The sequence below is a fragment of the Aquila chrysaetos genome, chromosome 2, assembly GCF_900496995.4.
Source record: "Aquila chrysaetos chrysaetos chromosome 2, bAquChr1.4, whole genome shotgun sequence".
Classification (NCBI taxonomy): Eukaryota; Metazoa; Chordata; class Aves; order Accipitriformes; family Accipitridae; genus Aquila; species Aquila chrysaetos.
In genome coordinates, this window is record NC_044005.1 from 23,999,328 (window position 1) to 24,015,601 (window position 16,274).

Genomic DNA, 16,274 nt, shown 5'->3' on the forward strand with positions numbered 1-16,274 from the left:
ACCACTTGAACCATGTCCCTTTTAAAGAAATCTTTGTATGTTTATTTGGGAATAAGGAGGGAATTTGATTGGAATCTGACTAGCTGAGCAGGGATTATAGAACAGCATGCTTTAGTTAATAATTTTATTTACATTTCAAATGTAAATTAAGAAATTTCCTGCTATTCCATTTGAACAAAAAAGCAACATCTGGTTTTGTGAGACAAAGAAAGTCTGAGATCATATGTGACAGAAAGGAAACAGGCTTTAAAAACTTCAGAGGCCTTTATAAACACTCAGAGATACTTCAAAATTCAGAAAGACCTCTGAAACCTAATTTTTTTTTGTACATATGACAAACATTAAAAGCACATAGAGAAATGTAAAGAAACATTCATCATAACACTGTTAAGATTCATCAAAGGACTTTTAGAAATAAAACTACACAGGAAGTTATTTTAAAACTGCTTGAATTTCTACTGAAAACACACACGAACAGTAATTTTGGTTTCATATTTGCTTAGCTTAAATGTCTTCCATTTATAAATTACAATAGTGGCAGAGCTCTACCACAGGGAAAAAAACACAACCCTACTCCAGAAATATGCATATATTATATATGTAAATATACAGCTTTCTACTGCCTTACAGATGCCCATGTTTGCCTATATCTATCTGCAGTCCTACATTACTTTTGGAGGCAAGAACCATCTATGTCCTGTCCTTGTACAATGCCCACAGTTACAGGGTTTTGGTCCACAAATGACAGGAATATAGACAATTAATGAAATAATGAATGCAATTTGCTTGATTTTTTCCTATTTGAGGAATGTAAGGAATGAGCTGGAGTTGACTTGTGGTCATGACAATGCAAATTAAATACAGGTAAGTATGAGAAAAGCAACTGGTATGCAAATGGATGTTCAAAATGTAACCTCTTTTAAAAGGGGATCTGGAACAGTGGTACAAATCCAGTGGCAGCCTTTCAAAGACTTTTCTTCTGCCTGTCAGATTGTCTAAAATCCTCAGTGAAGGACAAGGGAAACTAACAAATGCTGGTATGGAAACCTGGTAGACACCTATGACATTTTTATTAAGAGCAACAAAAGCAATGGTGTACCAGCTGGTATTTCAGACTGTACAACACTTCAGGTGTTGAATCTTAGATAAACTGCCAAAGACAGAGAACATAGTACTGCAATACTGTGATAAGGCTGATAATATACAAGTAAATAGATCTAAGTTTTGAGGGTGATCAAAGAGAGCACATTCAGCAGTTTCTAAGGTAATATGTTTATTTGTATCTTTACTTACATCTTCCATAATAAATAGTTTTCACTGTTATTTTCCAGAATGTATGAATGTTTATGTAAGGATTTTACATACTAAAACTAAGTTTATGCAATTATCTCCTCCCAAGGGAGACACTTGGAATATACAAGGAAAATTTAGTTCTTCCTTAGGGGAAAAAAAAAAAAGTCTAGTTCATTTCCAAGATTGTGACAGTTTGGATAAATACACTCCAAATAAATTATTGGTCAAAAATTGGAAACAAAGGAGAAGAGTAAATGAAGTTCCACAGGGATCTGTGTAGGAACTTAGGCTGTTTAATATACATTCATAAATGACCTGGAAAAAGGGGGTGAACAGTAAGGTAATATGTTTACTCATGCTAGGAAATTATTGAGGTAGTAATGCTAAGAGCTGACTGTGAAGAATTTCAGAAGACTCTTACAGGACTGAGTGGCTGGAAAATAAAATGGTAAATGAAATTTGGTGTCAATAGATGTAAATCATACACGGGGGAAACCATACATATATACCTATATTAAAAATGGCAGGTTCTGAGCTCATCATTTTCACTCAGGAGCACATCTTGGCATTATGTTAGATCTTGGCATTAGTTCCATGAAAACATGCCTTCAGTGCTTAGGAACAGTCAAAAAAACCCCAACAAAGCAAATATTAGAAAATACTGGGAAAGGAACAGGTATCATACTTTTGCCACTGTACTAATTTAGGGTTTGTCTGTACCTTGAATACCTTGTAGCCACTTGGAGTAGAATATTTACTTAGAAATGGAAGAAATACAAAGAAAGCAAGAAGGACGATCAGAGGCATGGAATGGTTTCCACAGAAGATACTGAGTAGCCTGGGGCCCTTCACTCTGGCTGAGGAATGGCTGAACAGAGACATAATAGAGGTCTACACATCAGGAAGGGCAGGGAGAAGATGGGATTGACTGTTTACTCCTCCTTCAAAAACAAGAACAAAATGCCATATATATGAAGCTAGAGGGAGACAAGTTCAGGAAGTTAAAAAAAAAACCCACACAAAACCACCAAAACCAAAAGGGAAGTGTTTCTTCATGCACCAGGAAGCAGACCTGTGAAATTCCTTGTCAAAAGACATTCTGGATACAAGAAGCTGATAGAAGCTCAAGGCAAAATTGGATGTGCAACTGAAAGAGAGATCCACTGAGAATTAAAAAATAGGCAAAAAAATATATTAATGAATAGGCTCAGGAAATTCCTTCAACTGAAGAAGGTGAGAAGCTGGGAAAGTATTAAGGGAGTATCACACGTGCTTGGCCTGTTCTTACCCTTCCAGTCTGTCTGTGGTCCCTCTCAGATATAGAGTACTTGGCAAAATGGGTCCTCATGTCAACCAGCATGGCTGTTCTTATGTTCTTAATGTCACTGCTGTAGCCTTTTAAAAACAAAACATCTTTCAGAAACAACATGAAAATACTCGATTCTGCATAGGGACAAGAAGAACATCTAGCTCATGAATCCCCTTATTGTTAAAGGTTAGGAGAATATTAGGGGAAAGTATAATACTCACTTCTCTTTTCTTTAACTCTTCTGTCAGCACCTGCTCATGGACTCTACCAGGAACAGGCTAGTGGACTAGGTAGACCTTTGGTCTGACCAAGTACAACCATTCCTCTGCTCTTAACAGGATTTCCTTTTGACGTACTTTTTGATAATATTTTAGCATGGGTTAATGATGTCATAGGCTATTTTTTAAATAATTCAGTTATGAGAGGAAGGTAGACCAGGAAACGAGAAAATCTGGGGAGAAAGAAAAAGGAAAATTGCTATACTGTGATCAACTCTTACATGAAAATGTCTTTCAGTGACAATGTCATTATACCAATCTTTGTTTTTTGCAACAAAGGGAATAGTTACCTTTGCAAGATGAAAAAAGTACTCCAAAGATAGGAAGGTTTGACAGTTCAACAAACTTGGTCCTCCATTGATTATTAGATCTTTATGTGAAAGGTTCTATTTTAAAAGGAATATTCAGATTTAGACTCTGATGTTTAACTCCAGAAATGGTTCTTAAATAATGGCACCATCTTGTTTCTATCAAGTTGATAAAAGAAATCTTTCAGCTGAGGAGCTGTTTGTACTACAACAGCCTGAGAGAGAAAGAAGGTGAGGGGAATAAACTGCTTATGATCCCTATACGAACAACAAATATTGCCAGATTCAACAAAAAAGGAAAGCAGACTTTCTGATGAGGAGACTGATAAAGGTGCTGAATTACGTAACTCAGAGACTAAATTTTGTGAGAATTGTAAATAATGAAGAAGACAAGTCACTGATAAACAGAGCTGGAACATTTGGTAAATTGAGTAAAGCAGACAATGTGCATTGAAATAGATGAGCAGAAAAAAATGTTTGTAAGAACAGTAAACTACAAATTTTTCTTACAGGTTGGGCAGACCCTATTCTCAAAAACAAAGACTTTGAAAATGACATGAGGGTTATGCTCAGCAGATAACTGGAGCTCTATTCCCCAAAATGTTTAATAAAGCATGTGGGTAGTTCAATTCTAATGCTCATAGTTTAAGAAGGAGGTAGAAATGTTGGAGACAGTTCAGAAAGCGATCACAGGTTTAAATAAAGTATTGAAAAATATGCCTTAGAGTGGAAGACACCAGGATCATAACTTGTTCAATTTATCAAAACAAAAAGGAGCAATTTGATCATGTTAACTGTAAGAATGCAGGGCTCTTTCATCTGACAGGTAAAGACTGCACAAAATCTAGTGGCATAAAGCTACAGTGGCCCAGATTTGATCTTGGGAGAGAAAAGATTTATCCCAACCATTTACTCCAGAATAGTTCCAGCACTTTTCTTACATGCAGTTCAGAGGATCAAAATTAGAAGCCTGAATTTCTTGGAGTCAATGCAATTGACTGGCTATTCAAAGTGCGTAAATTCAATGCCTAAACACACTTCCCTACTTAGTACCGCACAGCAGTAGCCACAAACACACACAAAAAGCAAAGATGACTGAGCATTTGAACAAATTGTTAACAGTTGTATGGGATTCTTTTTAACATGATTCTTTTTAATAGTATTTTTAAACCAACAATATATGATTTTTCTACCTCCAAAAAAATAAAAAAGAAGGAGCTATAATTAACCATACCTATTGGGAAGTTTTATGCTTTTTATCATCCAGAACGTCAGACTAGATGTTCCCATGAGCCCTCTTGGCCTTAAAGTCTATGCTCCTACAACTTATTAAGAAGGGAAAACAAATGACTTCACAAACAAGTACCTAGCATTTTATTATAACGTATTTTACCATGTGACTGTTCACAGATGGTGAGTTTTACTTAAACAGTTGTTAGAAAGCAAACACATGCTTTTTGCTACAGTTAAATGGCAGTAGATCTTAAGCCATTTACAACCCAAATATTTTTTTACAATGTAATTAAGATTATATCTTACTGAAATCTTATGAGGCCAGTTTCTAAAAGATGTGGGCAAGAAGCTGCATTATCAACCTTTATGAAGCTAAACCAGTAAACTATAGGTTTTAGTCTCCCTGCAATGGATGTGTGTGATTTCTGCTCGCTCTAAGGGCAATTAGGCTCACTCAAAGGAACAGTAAGATTTTTGTCTTTTCAGCTACCAATAATAGCTGGTGGCAGGCTATTGAGGAGAAATAGCAGGATATAAAAATGGCATGTATTGATGGCAGCTCACTCACCAAGATCACAGCATATGCAGCTTACTACAACACCTAGATTAAAAAAAACTAGGAACAGCCTAAACAAGCAGCAGCCTATACCCAGACTGTTCGATGTCATAGTTCCAAGTAAAGGTCCTTTGATGAATTCCCTGTATTCTGAAAATTAAGTTTGTTACCACCTTTTTTTCTCCGTGCTTAAACCTGCTGTCAATCCATAAACCAGCTTTCTTTCCTGTGTCTAACAGCTAATTTGTCTCAAGTCTTTCCTAAGGTCCTTGCTGATTTTTTTTAAAATGCAAGTGCAAAAATCAATGTATTCACATGTTTCTGATTCCTTAGAAGAACTAGCATATGTATTTGTGAGGTGAGCTTTCCCTTTATGAAAACCAGATCAATTCCTTCCCATTTTTCACAGTCTTCCAAAGAAGACAGACCTACCAGCATTTAGTTCCCAAGGTATTACCTAAAGCACTTTTAAAAAAGAATTATGCTATACTTGTGACCTTCCATTCCTCTATCACCATGGCTGATTTAAATGGTAAGTTACATACTACAGTAGGTAAAGCAGCAATTTCATACTTTAATGTCTTTGGAACTGTTACACAAGTATTATCTGGCTCAGAGAATTTAATTCTATTCAATTTTTCAATTTGTTTCAAACAACCTTCATACTGACACTTCAGTTTGATAGTTTTTCAGACTTACCCTCTTTTGTGTTTTAAAGACTATACTGAGTTTTTATGATATTACAAGTTTCTATTCAAAATATTTTTGTACTGTATTAGTTCAAGTTTCCAAAGATCTCCTCATTTGGGCATGACTTCCATTTTCTGAAGAATGCCGTAATAGCTTCCTTCAGATGTCAGTATTTTTCCTGTTCTTTTAGACTCTCGGTACTTCATCATTAAAATAGGGATAATAAGTATGTGCTTATGTTGCAAAGTTATTTATGAAGATGTATTTATGAGGCTCCATACTTAATTCTGAAGTAATGAAGTCTATAAGAAGATCATGATAAAATTGCCTGAAGTCAGAATATCTCTGAATTTCAGACAATTCCTAAGACTAAGATTTGGGGGGAAATACTTTAAATCAGTTTATTTTCAATATAAAGTAGAGACATTATCTCCTTCAGTTTTACTTGTAGCTTCTGTGAACTCAAAATGCTCTAAACTACTCATTAAGCATATAAAAAATGTGGATGCCAGTGATGCAATTATTACAGGTAAAACTGTTAAGTCCCTACATATTTTGTTCTCCAGTTCAAAAAAACATTTTTATAAGTAAGTATTTATGAATATTTGACATATCATTGCTAGTTCTAAATATCACAATGTAAATGTGTAAAATATGTTACACAGTTTCTACATCTTTTTTATCAAAAGCTGACAACAGCATGGGGAACTAAACTGACCAGCTGATTCAGTACATCTTGTTATCCTGGTATCCACGTGCTCACCCTTACCAACATAGGAAACATGACATATGTCAGGGCTCCTTGCACCTGAAGGGTAAGCTACCTTGCATTTATCAAAAAGCAGTATCCTACCTGCGGCCAATATCCTGGAGCAGATGCAAAATTGTAGCTTAATACCTCACGTAAAGAGCATATTCTTAAAGACTGTACTGGTTTTGTGTCTATTTATCTGCCAGTTCCACTGTCCCCCCCAACTCCCTCTTGTCCAATTTCAACCAAATTTGATTATGGTGATGTGAAAAATAGCACCTGGGTACATGATAGAAACCTTATTAACATCCCTTCCAAAAAAAAAAAAAAAAAAAAGAAAAAAGGCGGGGAGGGCTCAGCCCTTGTCCATTCCATGGAGAATAATCATTCAGCACTCATACAGCTCTGAACTCAGGAGATGCTGCCTTCTGTCCAGTCATATATATATATATATATACGGGTTTTAGGCAATTGATGAGACTGCCTTGAGTAACATTTATGGGAGGGAACACAGGACACTACTGTTGGCTTGCTATAGAAAGTATAGGGAGGAGATGAGAATATTGTCAGCAGGCTTAAGGGACCTGAAAATGTTGTGTATGCAGCTGCTGATGAGAGGACAACGTGGCATTTTCTACAACAAGAAAAATGAGTTCTTGCAACTTCTATTAAACTTGTGGAACTCATTGCCAAAGGATATTATGGATGTTGAAATGGGCTCAAGAGACAATTGAATGAGGCACAAACATGAAACTCAAGAGATAGAGAAGAGCAATCCTTTGAGGGTTACTACAATGACGAAACCACACCAAGTTTAGAAAGTTCCTGCAGGTAAAAATAATTGAAAGCTGAGACACTATTCATGGAGAGTACCACATACGACTTCTATATGCAGATACCTAAGGAAAATTAAGAGAAGGGAAATCCTGGAGACAGGATACTGCATTAGATGAGAGCCATTGGACTGATTTGCTATGGCTGTTCTTAAGTGGTGGAAAACTTAAGCGAGGGTATTGAGGATATTAGGGATGGGAAGGGGAGCTGAAGTTGTTTTAGTAAGCAAACGCAGGTGAAGTAGAGCACAAATATATGAGAAGCAAAACTTTATTAGTTTTATTGCCAAAGGAAAAATAATTAAAAGCAGGTAATAATAGATGCATAAAATGAAAAGCATTGGGGACTGCGTTGAGATGATGCTGGCATAGTGATACCATCTGAATATTTCATCATAATGATGCCAAGAAAGGTATTACAATAATTCAAGCATTATGATACAATTATATCTTTGGACAAAGGTTCAGTGGGGTTTTGGTGGTCTGTAAGTGTAAGTAATTCTTTGCAGTCATTAACCCCCACTTCCTGGTGGATCTGCTTGCACTGAAAGGCCAGGATCTCCCCTGGCATATTCCACCAAACACAGAGGAGGTTACAGCACCAACCATTGCTCTGCTCCAGCACTGTGCTGGTGAAAGAGAAAAGCACTGCCAGATGAGCGGTTGGGACAGGGATTCCCTCAGTACCATGCAAGTAGTGCCACTGCCATAGCATGAAGGAGGAGTGGAGTCGAGGATAGGCAGAGGCAGAAGCAAAGGAGGGACCAGGCCAGGGTGTCAGCTATGCAGAGAGGGGCATGAAAAATATTATAGAGGTGACAAAATTATTGATACCTAATTTCGTATTTTTTAGTACTGTATTTCAGTACCACTTAGAACTGCTTTCCTACCATAATATGGTATAAGTATATAACCCTTAACTTCAGGCAACAAGACAAGATTTGCCTGTAATACACAAACCCTTTTTCTTTCTACTTCTTTTGTTTACTCCACAGAAAAAGAAAAACAAGAAAAATCTTGTACTGAAAAAAGGCATCTCCAAGAACAATATCTGTGCACTCAGGCATTCTGGATAAGCACCTGCATTAACTATATTTGGACAAATACATTAAAACCGGTTTAAAACAAACACACTTTCCTGGCTGAAGTTCATGACACTTTTCCACTAAAAGAGTTCAGAAATAAACATTTTTTGCAATTTCTTATAAACATGGCTTATTAAATAAAGGCTTACACCACTCTCTTAAAGTAGGATAGAGAAATGAGAGCAGTCCTGACTGAATAACTGGAATGAAACTTTAATTGGAGTTTCAAGATCCTGTGCACTGAAAAGAGTTCATCGTCTCCAAAAGCTGGCAAAGTGTTCCTAGACTCGCCAGTCTCTTAGCTTTACAAACCCTACAAAACTGAATAGCCACACGAGAAAGTTTTAAAATTGGCTGTCTTGACGTTCACGCATAAGCACCAAGAAGCGAAGTTACTTTAACTAAAGTAACAAAGTTGGATTTGGGGAAAATTGTAGAGGCTTTCAACATACAATGTGCAGATATGCACAGCTACATACTTCAAAGAAGTGTTCATTTGTTCTTAAGGTTAACAGAAACTTCAATTATTTTGGAATCTTTTGTCTTTAATTCAGAGCTGTTGCCAGTTGTAAGGCAGAGGGATGCAAACCATGATGGAAGCAGGGGCACACACCTTACAATCTCTCAGGAAAACTTTTTGTGTTATTTTATCCTCCACGTGCAAGTAAGTCAGTCTGAAGCATCTGAAAGCACTCTGAACGAAAAAAAAATACAAGTAACTGTTATGACTCCCATTTAACATATGGAGGGAAAGAAAGATTAAGTCATTTGCCAAGAGCAAGGAACTACAGAATCAGAGACAGTCCATCAGACTTCAGCAATTCAAATAATAACACACAAAGAAAATATACACACATTATCCAGAGAGAAAACTGCAAACTGAAGTAAAAAATGCTTTTTTCTTTTTGTGAAAAGAGCTCCGTTTTCCCTATTTCCTTAGAGAATTTTCCCATTTATTTTCAAATCAAACAGCACATGTTCTACCTTTTCTACCATATACCATAAAATCACAATTGTCACTACCTGGATTTTTTTTTTGTCTTATGATGACTATGGTAGGGAGTATACTTCTTGAGAAGTTTGCAATAGTCACCCCAGTTGGTACAGATTATTAAAACACACCCAAAATAATCAGAAAAATATTTCTCGATTGTTTTTGTTTATTACTTTTTCCATGGAAATAAGATTTTCACTGGGTGTGTTTGTCTTTTAAAAACAGTGGCTTATGATCTTAGAGCCCCCATTACAACAGGTGTTTAAAACACTAGAACTCCAGCAGCCAAAGTGCTTTATTTGTGAAGCTGTATATAAAGAGGTACTTCTCAGCCATCATACCAGCATTTTTCAAGGAAAGTATCCAATTCCATTAAGTGATCTCATTGTTTCTATTAACTATTTTAAATGCCTGTATGAAGGCATATTTCTTCTGTAAACTGAAACTGTTTTATTTTCTGGATTGTCATGGTAGATTGCAAAGAACATACTACATGTTACATACAGTAACATTACTGCAATTTCAAACCAAATAAACCGCATATATAAAAGTATGATAACCAAACCAATACCCGTATAATTTAAAATCTTATCAACTGAAATACTGCAGTCTAACCATCCAAAAAATTAAAGGCATGCATAAATAATGGAAATAACATAAATAATTTTTTCTCTGTCTTTTCAGGTAAGTTATCACTTTGCTAAGCCTTTACTTTCAGGTGTTAAAAAATCTTGAGAAGTCCATTCAAATAAGTTCAAATAACTTCAGGCTCATATTTTCAGATAAAGTCCCGAGAATCATTATCAAGACATAAACCAATCAACCTGTTATCATTTTACCTTGCAATTAAATCAACTGAGTTTGAGTTTATTTTATCAGAAAGTATTCAACTTACAAATGAACCTTCCTTTGGAGGCTAGAAACATTTTGTGCCTTACGAGACAAAGTAAAAGCCAGGAGTGATTCAGCTGCTTAGTTATAGCTGACTGGTACCATTTCGGTTTCCCTAGAGTATTTATTTGCTATATCTCTATGGGGCTGACAGTTATGACACAGGACAACTTCTGGACTGGCAGCAGGAACCCAGACAAGATATTCTACTGTGCCTGTAATGGTCCTAAACACTTAGGTTTAGGTAATTGCATTGCTCTATCACTTTGGCAAGCTCCAAATTTGCTCCTCTATCCCATACTCCACACTTTTGTTTATCTGAAGTACTTTGTCTCCCAGATGGTATATTGGGATTCTCAGTTCCCACGGATTCATTTTGGCGGGCTTTGGCAAAGAAGCTGAAAGCGCACAGAAGCTTTTGTGGAACTGTTTGCGAGGTGCCACATCCAATTCCTATTCTTTTTTTAATTACAAAACTGTGTTTGAGCTATCCATCCTTCCCCTCACCCCCTAGGTGCATGCCACACAGAATCCTGCCTTCTGCTCAGTTTGCCTACAAACAGCCTCCCATATCGTACCCAGAACTTTTAAGGCCCAACGGACAATCACCTTTTCACATCTCTGTAAGGTCTGAGAGTCGCTTTTCCTACGTCTCCCCGACACGCAGAGAGTCCTCACATTGCCGTTCCCACTATGCTGTGCTGCCCAGGTAAATTGCGGCGCTCCCCCACCACCACTTCCCTCCCTCATCTCACAGGGCAGCAGCTCAGAGCATCTCCCGCTTGCAAAATATGAATACTCGCAACCGGCTAGTGTCTCCCCTAAACTATCCCGATGTACTCACAGGGTCTGGGTGTCCTCCGGAAGGCTGGGAATGAAGTGGATGTCCCTGCAAGTGATTTTGTAGTCATCCTCGTCGGAACACTCGCAGAAGGCTGAAGGACACCGCTCTGTGCCCTGGCTGCACAGCACCAGCACCAGCAGCAACTGGACGGCTACCGGGAGGAACAGCATCTTCCGCCGCCCGCTCCCGCTCTGCCCCTCGCTTCTCCCGAGAGAAAGGGAGCACCGGCGCTGCCCCGCCGGGAGAAGCTGCTCGGGAAAGGCGGCCCCTTTGCTGGACGCCGCCGCCTCCTCCCTGAGCGGGGACACGAAAGGTCTCAGCAAACCCTGCGCACCCTCTCCTTCGGGCAGGCTCCCTCTCCTCGCCCCGGCCCCCGCGCCCACCCCCCGGCCGTCCCTCCCTGCCGCTCCCCGCCCCACACGGACCTGCCCGCCCTGCTCCTCGGCACCTCTCCCGCGGGGTCCCCCGCGCCTGTCCCCCGGCAGCGCCCCTGCCCCGGCGCCCACCGGGCCAGCGCCGCAGCGCCGAGCCCGGCCGCGCCGTCCGGGACCCCGTCACCCGGGGGCAGCGCCGCTCCCCCGCGCTCCCGTCCGCAGCCGGCGGGTCCCAGCGCAGCCGCGGGGCGCCGGGGCCACCTGCCGAGGGCGGCCGGGACTGCGCGGGGCGAGCGCGCTCCGAGCCGAGCCGGGCCGGGCCGAGCCGAACCGAGCCGAGCCGAGGCGCGCCGCGCCGAGCCGGGCCGAGCCGCGCCGCGGGCGGCCGGGCGAGAGCTGCCAGGTACGGAGCTGGGCTGCAGAGCCCGCCGAGCCGTTTTCAAAGGCGGCGGCGTGACGTCTTAGCCCGATCATTTCTTCTAGCGTCTTTGCGGAAGGGAGGAGGCAGGGGGCTGTGTAAGCGCGATGCTAACTCACCTGTAAAAGCAGTGAAGGTACAGCGGGTCTTTACACCGAGTAAAAATTCACTGACTGCAAAGTAGATACGCACTAAATTGAAGCAGTTAAAAAAAGCACTGAAAATTCAAGAGTGATTTTGAAAATCACATGATAAAAGAGAGCAAAAGCAAGAGGAGAGAGTAACATTTTCCACATCACCTGAAAAGATAAAATCCTTTCACCAGAGAAAAAATGGAGGAAAAAAAAAAAATCTTAACCTTGAGAGAAATGCTGTGAAATTATTGTCACTTGAAGTAGCACCCTACTCCGGTCATAACCTTGAGAGAAATGCTGTGAAATTATTGTCACTTGAAGTAGCACCCTACTCCGGTCACTGTTAGGGACACAGGTTTACAATGGACATGGCACAGAGGTTCCCACACTGAAGCAGTCATCTCTGTGTCTGACAGACATACTAAAAGCAGAAAAAAATCTGGTTAATACTCATTTAATTCTGAGTTTCTTCATAAACAAGAGATTCTCTTGCTAAAAACAAGTATTTAAAAGTAGCGAGAGAAGAAAAGATATTGTTTAAGTCAATGAGGCAGTAAAGAAAGTTCTTTAATACTTTGCCTCAATTCCTTTAACTTTTTTTTTCAACTGAATGCCAGTGATTTCTCCTTCATGTAGATTTTGTGCATGTATAGGTACACAACAAGAAAAATGTCAGCAAAAATGTTTGTATCCTTGGGAGGAGGAAACTTGAAAAAGTAACCTACTCACAGTAAAAAATCAGACCACAATCTTCTTGGATAAACAGTTCCCCTCCAGCTAAATCAGAGTTACCCAAAAGTTATGAGTACAACATATCAGATATTATTTTGATACAACTCTTTAAAAGTAATTTAAGTCAGTTCATTAGTATGTGTTTCCTAAATATAACTAATGCCCTCAACATATCGTTTTAAGGTGAGCAAATAATACTATGCCCATAAAGAAATACAATATAAATCCTGATCTTGCAGACATATGTTAGTGCTTAGATCTTGTGCAAGTGAGGAATCCCATCAGACACATTTGTGCTGTTTAGGATAGGGATATCCTTAGGGGTGTCCCAGTGAAGGGACAAGCTGAAGCACCCACCACAGACTGTCCTAGACAAATTCACACTGCATTGTATGGAATTCCCTTGGGAATGCTGGCTGCCCCGTGCCCCACTCGGTCATGTCCTTCTGGCACACTGCTCATATCTGTGACTCACCCTGCAGCCCTAAGAGCCACCACCACTTTTTGGTGTCCATACCAATCTGACTAAATAAAAATGAAGCCACAGGCAGATCACTGAATTTCAAGGCCAACGAACAAGGGAGCTGCACGCTCCACTGAGGCACAGGCAAGGGAAAAGTTGTGACTCAATGTTGTCAGGTCAGACATGGAGCTCTGTCACTGTTCACCACTCTGGTCAGTGCTAAAGGGAGACTCCAGTACAGTGTAAGCCAGACCAAGTTGCTGGAGGCTGCTAACAATGTGTTCAGGCTTGCTATCTCTCAGACATGGGATCATGTTCTTTCCCAGCCAAGGGCTAATAACAAATTTCACAAAGAAAGTCACATGCTCGTACAGGTTCTGAGGGTGGAAGAACACCTATTTCTGGGCTGCTATCCCATCCCCTCCTGTCCAGTCCCATCCTGTCCCCTATGGAAGCTAGCCACACTATTTCCTGTGTGACATAGTAATTCAGGGTCAGCAAGTGCTACTTCACCACAGTTGCTACAATCCACAAAACAACCTACTGGTCAGTCTACTCGCTTGTTGTCTAAGACATCCAGGGTAATATTGCCTGGCATTCATGAGGCACGGCCTGTCTTCCTGTTTTGGGGACCATAGACAAGACCCACATTCTCATCCATCCATCGTATCAGTTGTGAGACACAATTGTATCATTTCACAGTGCTCCAAAGCCTTACTAATTTCTGAGGGCAACTCATAAGAATGGGGGCCAAGGTTGTGGTGCAAGCTTAGGGTTCCTTACTGTGTGCTTCATACAGTCCCACTGATCCTTCCCAGATCTGGAAACAACACCTCAGCCCACCCATCCTGCAGGGAAGCACTTGCTGGGACCTTCAGGACTTGCTGCCTTATTTCCTCTCATGGTGTTGTGGTTTCCATGATTTATACTGCAGTAGCCACATGGTCATAACTTTTTAAAAATGAAATGCAGATACATCAGAGACCAAACAAAACTAAAAGTTTAGTGGTGTTAGGCTTGCCTTGGGTCCTCTACCTAAAGGGAGTAATCAGCCACTTAATGAACTTCACCTAATGTGCTACATGTTACAAAATTCAGACAGTGCTTCAGCTCCCTACAGGGTTTTCCCAGGATATCAAAATTCTCCGCTGTTTTTCTTGTTCTTACTGCTAAAGTATCCAGCTTGTCCTGGGGACACTGTATGGTGTATTAGCAATAGGACATTAAAATCTCAGTTCCTTTTGGCTTTGGCAAAGAAATATTTTGGTTGACACAGGCTGACACAGAGTTGTACAAAGCCATTTAGCAAAACAAATGTATCACCGAAGGAATCTCTGTCTTATTTTGGACCAAGTCTCTTAGCTGCCATGAGTCTCATTGCCTGACACTGTCCAGAGGCAGCTTGTCAACTTTGAGCAGCAGCATTAAAATCCTCTTCCAGCTTAATCTCTTTTTTCTCGCAACCAATCTTGATGACCTAATACAACTCAGAGCACAACAGAGGAGTCCGTGCTTTTCACGACATGGCCTGGTTAGCAGGAGGCGGCTAGGGAAGTGTATCCCCTCTTTAATGACAATACTACTGGGGTGATTTGTTGCAACCTCTTGGATGTACTTTTTTGCAGCCCCCCTCTCCCCCACTTTTATTGTGACTTCAGTGTTACTTTCTGTGTATCACTGTGTGTGGACTAAGCAAAGGAATAATAGTTTTATCGGTGGGCAGATAAGTAGTCCCAAGATTTGAGTCATTTCAGTGGGTTTTCATAAACCAAATCATACTCATTCATTTGGTGTACTAAAGGTATCCTTATGCTACTTACCTTTACTAATAGGCTACCCTGCATTAGCTGCTCCATAGTAATTGTGTTTCAGGCTCTTAAACTAGAAGAAGGGTGATTTGTTTCATTGCTCTTTCACTGAGGGCAAAGTATTTTGAATTACCTTTTATTTAGTAGGAAAAAGCGCATGCAAGTACATATTGGCATTAGAAGCTTTGGCGTGTCAGCTGCTCTGTGGCAGCAGTGGTAGTCCAGAAAATGTTAATGGGAAGAATAAATATCTTAACAGCTATTTCTAAGGGATCAAAAATGGCAACGATAAAAGATTGCAGACCGAAGAAATGGCAAGGCTGATACTGAAGTTGTAGATGTTCTGAGCAGATTTCAAAATAAAAAAGAACTGCTTAATATATGGTTTCTGGGCTTGAACCCTGAATGAGAGAAGCAAGGGCCTCCTCTCATTCAAGGCCCGATAGCCTTGAGGGAAACAAGACAGGACATCTGACTTTGGCCTGGGAAGAGCTCCAGGTCTGGATGCACTGCCTCCTGGGCTTCGAGACTTGGCTTGCACCTTCTGAGCCAGGAACATCAACAGTAAGGGTCTGGGGAGAAAAAGGACTGTTGCTAATCACATGGTATTTCCACGGGCACTGGCTTGGCTCTGAAAAGTTATGCTCTAAGCAAAATTATGTTCTTTACATTGTAGTTTCTAGCATGTTTAAGGAATTCGCTGGCTAGAAGTCTGCAATCACGGTTTAGTTGTTTCACTCTATTAGGGCTCTGTCCTGGCCAACCCGTCCACCCCAGCACCACGCACCCTCTGCGACAGCTCTGGGGCTCCAGGTCAGCTCAGGCCTGGGCACCCAAACACGTCCAGAGCTGTTTAAGAAGTTGAACCTGTTCCCAGCCCGATTCCTGCAGCCCTGTCTTGCTGACCAGTTTTCCTTGGTAGACTGTGGACCTACGTGGAAGGCAGCATTGTCTCCGGTCTTCTCTCTCGTTCCGTCTCCTTGATAGACCTTGGACCTACATTGTAGTGTTGTCTCCAGATGTCTCTTGCTCTCCCTGTTTGGACCCTGGACCTGATTTTATTCCTTGCCTTGGTGGGACTGTCAATATCACCAACCCAATCCTGCTGAGATGCTGCAGGACTGTGTCCTGTTGGGAAGGTCACCATCTGTGCTGTGGCCATGCTTGGCTTCCAGGCTGCTGTTCCTCCTAAAGCCGCCTGTCACGGCTAATGGCACTGATGGGCCTGACTGCCGCTGCCTGGCCTCCTCTAGGACCTCCCCCCAGCCTGTCCACAGCCC

At 40.8% G+C, this 16,274-nt stretch overlaps 1 protein-coding gene across 1 annotated transcript in view; it reads right to left on the reverse strand.

The window, feature by feature from the left end:
- Window positions 1-11,356, reverse strand: part of TSHR (thyroid stimulating hormone receptor) — an 81,474-nt gene extending 70,118 nt beyond the window's left edge. The window contains exon 1 of the mRNA XM_030005489.2: window positions 11,066-11,356. Within this exon, the coding sequence (XP_029861349.1) occupies window positions 11,066-11,235 (170 nt within the window). The 5' untranslated portion in view covers window positions 11,236-11,356. The remainder of the gene's footprint in view (window positions 1-11,065) is intronic.
- Window positions 11,357-16,274: the final 4,918 nt, after the last annotated feature.